The sequence below is a fragment of the Dama dama genome, chromosome 2 (assembly GCF_033118175.1).
Source record: "Dama dama isolate Ldn47 chromosome 2, ASM3311817v1, whole genome shotgun sequence".
NCBI lineage: Eukaryota > Metazoa > Chordata > Mammalia > Artiodactyla > Cervidae > Dama > Dama dama.
In genome coordinates this window covers 29,779,267-29,783,715 of record NC_083682.1, presented here as the reverse complement: position 1 = coordinate 29,783,715, position 4,449 = coordinate 29,779,267, and the positions used below count along the sequence as shown (strand labels likewise).

At 42.0% G+C, this 4,449-nt stretch overlaps 1 protein-coding gene across 1 annotated transcript; it reads left to right on the top strand.

Moving 5' to 3' along the window:
• Window positions 1–570: 570 nt before the first annotated feature.
• On the top strand, window positions 571–4,014 carry LOC133068418 (zinc finger CCCH domain-containing protein 14-like). Its single transcript, XM_061159655.1, has 2 exons — window positions 571–2,156; window positions 3,993–4,014. Exons 1-2 carry the CDS (start codon window positions 571–573, stop codon window positions 4,012–4,014), a joined length of 1,608 nt encoding a protein of 535 aa, XP_061015638.1.
• Window positions 4,015–4,449: the final 435 nt, after the last annotated feature.

The following is a 4,449-nucleotide window of genomic DNA, read 5'->3' as shown; positions in this document are numbered from 1 at the left end:
AGTGCTCAACTCAAAAAGCATTTATAGTCATGCTTTTCAGACTAAATTCACTTTAAAGAGTAGGACTGAGTAACTGTTTTATGCCACCTCAGCACTTTGGGCCACTCCTGTTTTCAGGGGAGTCGAAAAGTGAAAGCAGCCATCCAACTTCTGGAGTAAGGACCCTCCCTCATACAGCACCACTGGGGCCTCACCTGGGTCATCAGTACCAACAGTGATAGCACCACGGTGTAAATTCTGATACTTGAACACAGCAGTGTACAAACATGCCTCAAATGTTTTAATAGATTTCAGCTTTTCCTTAAACTGTCTTTCCATAGTCAAAACAAAACAACAAAGACCCAATGTTAAAATCACTTAATAAACTTACAAACTTGAAAAATTAGACACTTCAGATAGGCAATAAACTTCATATTATGAAAGCAATATATTCCAAGTTTCAAAGATCTGACAAATTCTGCAGAATGTCTTTCATCAGTAGATGGAAACTTTCAAACGCCACAGTCTTCCGTCACGTAGGACTGGGTGTCATTCACTTTACCTGGTCTGAGGTCGAATCCATTTCAAGGCATGTCGCGGTGGCACAGTAATGGCGGGGCTACAGTGACACTTACGTACGGTTCTTCTCGTCCTTCTATTGAAATTTATCGACCACCTGCGAGTCGAAACGCAGACAGTGGTACTCATTTAAACAGGTTGCAGTTTCAACAGCAGCAAAACAGTGTTCATGCTGCCAAACAGCTTGATGTTCAGAGCAGCCGGGTGTATGAGACAGGACGTCTGTGTGAACCAGAAGTGCTTCACAGCTTAGAAGAGACTTACAGTCCCTTCTTCAGAAGCAACTCAGAAAAGATGAGTATTGAGGAAGAAAACTTTCGGAAGAGAAAGTTGCCTGTGGTAAGTTCAGTTGTTAAAGTAAAGAAGTTCAGTCACGATGGAGAAGAGGAGGATGAAGACGATGACTGTGGGTCCCGGACCGGAAGCCTCTCCAGCAGTGTGTCGGTGCCGGCAAAGCCTGAACGGAGACCTTCACTTCCACCTTCTAAACAAGCTAACAAGAATCTAATTTTGAAGGCTATTTCTGAAGCTCAAGAATCTGTAACAAAAACAACTAACTATTCTACAGTCTCACAGAAACAGACACTTCCAGTTGCTCCCAGAACTCGAACTTCTCAGGAAGAATTGCTAGCAGAAATGGTCCAGGGACAAGGCAGAGTCCCCAGGATAAGTTCTCCCATTAAAGAAGAGGAAGCAAAAGGAGATAATATAGACAAAAGTCAAGGAACTCAACAGAGGCAGTTGTTATCCCGATTACAAATTGACCCCGTAATGGCAGAAACTCTGCAGATCAGTCAAGATTACTATGACATGGAATCCATGGTCCATGCAGACACAAGATCATTTATTCTGAAGAAGCCAAAGCTGTCTGAGGAGCTAGTAATGGCACCAAACCAGGAGTCGGGGATGAAGACTGCAGATGCCCTTCGGGTCCTTTCAGGACACCTTATGCAGACACGAGATCTTGTACAACCAGATAAACCTGCAAGTCCCAAGTTTATAGTGACGCTGGACGGTGTCCCCAGCCCCCCAGGATACATGTCAGATCAAGAGGAGGACATGAGCTCTGAAGGAATGAGAGCCGCCCAGCACCCTGCAGCCTCACACGGGGGACTCGCGGGTCTCCTCCGCCCGCAGCACGCCCGCGTGCTGAGCAGGCAGCTTGAGGACCCAGATGGTAGCTTTGCAAACGCTGAGATGAGCGAGCTGAGCGTGGCGCAGAAGCCAGAGAAGCTGCTGGAGCGCTGCAAGTACTGGCCTGCCTGCAAGAATGGGGACGCATGCCCTTACCATCACCCCGTGTCGCCGTGCAAAGCCTTTCCTAATTGTAAATTTGCTGAGAAGTGTCTGTTTGTTCATCCAAATTGTAAATATGATGCAAAATGTACTAAACCAGACTGTCCCTTCACTCACATGAGCCGAAGAACCCCAGGACTGCCTCCAAAACCAGTCACAGCACCAGCACCGCCTTCCAGTAGTCAGCTGTGCCGCTACTTCCCAGCTTGTAAGAAAATGGAGTGTCCCTTCTATCATCCGAAACACTGTAGGTTTAACACGCAGTGTACGCGACCTGACTGCATCAGGGCCTTTTCAAATGAGTCAGTTCTTTGCATCAGGTGGCCAAAGTATTGGAGTTTCAGCTTCAGCATCAGTCCTTCCAGTGAACATCCAGAAATGATTTCCCTTAGGGTGGACTGATTGGATCTTGTTGCAACCCAAGAGACTCTCAAGAGGCTTCTCCAACACCACATTAAAAAATATCAATTCTTTGGTGCTCAGTGTTCTTTATAGTCCAACTCTTATATCTGAACATGACTACTGGACAAACCATAGCACCCATGGCTGATTCATGTCAGTTCAGTTCAGTTCATTTCAGTCGCTCAGTCATGTCCAACTCTTTGCAACCCCATGAATCACAGTACGCCAGGCCTCCCTGTCCATCACCAACTTTCGGCGTTTACTCAAACTCATGTCCATCGAGTCGGTGATGCCATCCAGCCATCTCATCCTCTGTCGTCCCCTTCTCCTCCTGCCCCCAATCCCTCCCAGCATCAGGGTCTTTTCCAATGAATCAACTCTTTGCATGAGGTGGCCAAAGTATTGGAGTTTCAGCTTCAGCATCAGTCCTTCCAATGAACACCCGGGACTGATCTCCTTTAGGATGGACTGGTGGGATCTCCTTGCAGTCCAAGGGACTCTCAAGAGTCTTCTCCAACACCACAGTTCAAAAGCATCAATTTTTCAGCACTCAGCTTTCTTCACAGTCCAACTCTCACATCCATACATGACTACTGGAAAAACCATAGCCTTGACCACATGGACCTTTGTTGGCAAAGTAATGTCTCTGCTTTTTAATATTCTGTCTAGGTTGGTCAAAGCGTTTCTTCCAAGCAGCAAGCATCTTTTAATTTCATGGCTGCAGTCACCATCTGCAGTGATTTTGGAGCCCAAGAAAATAAAAAGAAGCATTTTTATCATTCTCTGTTCTCTAATATATTTTTAATCAAGTTACAGTAGGAATCTAAAGTGAATTACTGACCCTCAGGAACCTCTCCTAAGATGAGTTAATGAAGGGGACTGAATTTCAGTCTTGGCTTAATATTTTTCAAATAAATGAAAAATCTTCCCACTTTTTACCAGAAATTGCTTCAGTGGAAATATACATGTCCTCATCTCCCTGCCAAGCACCTGAATTTCTGCTTTGTGTCAGATAAAATCATTTTCGTTAGTACTTCATCAAAGATTTTTTTACCCAATTTGTTTTAAGATTCATATTATTGTTAGTATTAAATGACTTATTCAACTATACAAAGTAATGCAGTGTAAATTTATATGACAAATTCCCCTTCAGCATTTTCCTTTGCACTTAATATTCACTGATGACTTCCGAAGGACCTACAATATGCTAGACACATACTGTTACACATAGAACTCACTAGTTAAAATGCGAGCAGGAACGCTTAAATATATGCACTTGTATTGTCATTACATTATCATTATAATATAAACAGAAAGAGAAGGTAATCATATCAAGGTGAGCAGAGAGCAAGGAAGACATGAGGCTTTTTGAAAGGAAAGAATCAGAGAAAAAAGACTCTTGGTATGGGGACTAGAAATTGTGAAGAGCCAATGAAAGTGAATAGCATGTTTAGAAGATAATTTGATTTAGAAATTTCTTACATAAGGCATTTTGTGTTTTAAAATCACACCCAGTCAAATGCAATAATTTTTTCACTTAGAATGGGATATATGATATACATTTCTAATAAGACAGGAAAGAATGAAGTAGACCAAGGAAACATATGACAGATAAAGAAGATTTAGAGATAGTGTCATACTTTTTTCACAAGTCCTCAACTGAGTTTAATGTCAACGATCAAAGAACAAAGCAAGAATTTTTAGCTCAGACTTTTTGTCTGTTCTTTATCCTCCAGCTGCAGTGTAACTGAATCATAGAATTCTTGCCCCAGGAGCAAACCTCAGCTGTCTCAAATAATTTGTCTGATATGCTAACTAAATCTTTATGCCAGGTTGGTTTAATTATGTTAATTTGTAGGTCAACAGTTGAGTTTTCACAGTTTGTTTATAGGAACCATTCTCTGTTTGCACTCAGATCTCAGCTCTGCTTGTGATGGGATATGGTACTAGCGGCTTAGCGTACAAAGCTCTGACTCCCTCATCAATAAAATGGGAGCACATTATTTTATCTATTCAGAAACACCTATGATTATGAGATACTCTATCATTTGCTGTACCTCTAAGAAAAAAAATACCAACCAAAATTAATTTGTAGTAATTGTTGTTTTTTATATTTATAAGAAGAGCTCTTTTAATCCTTATTAGGAGAGTTATTGCTAAAACACTCATAGAGCTACAAAAAGAAAAATGTAC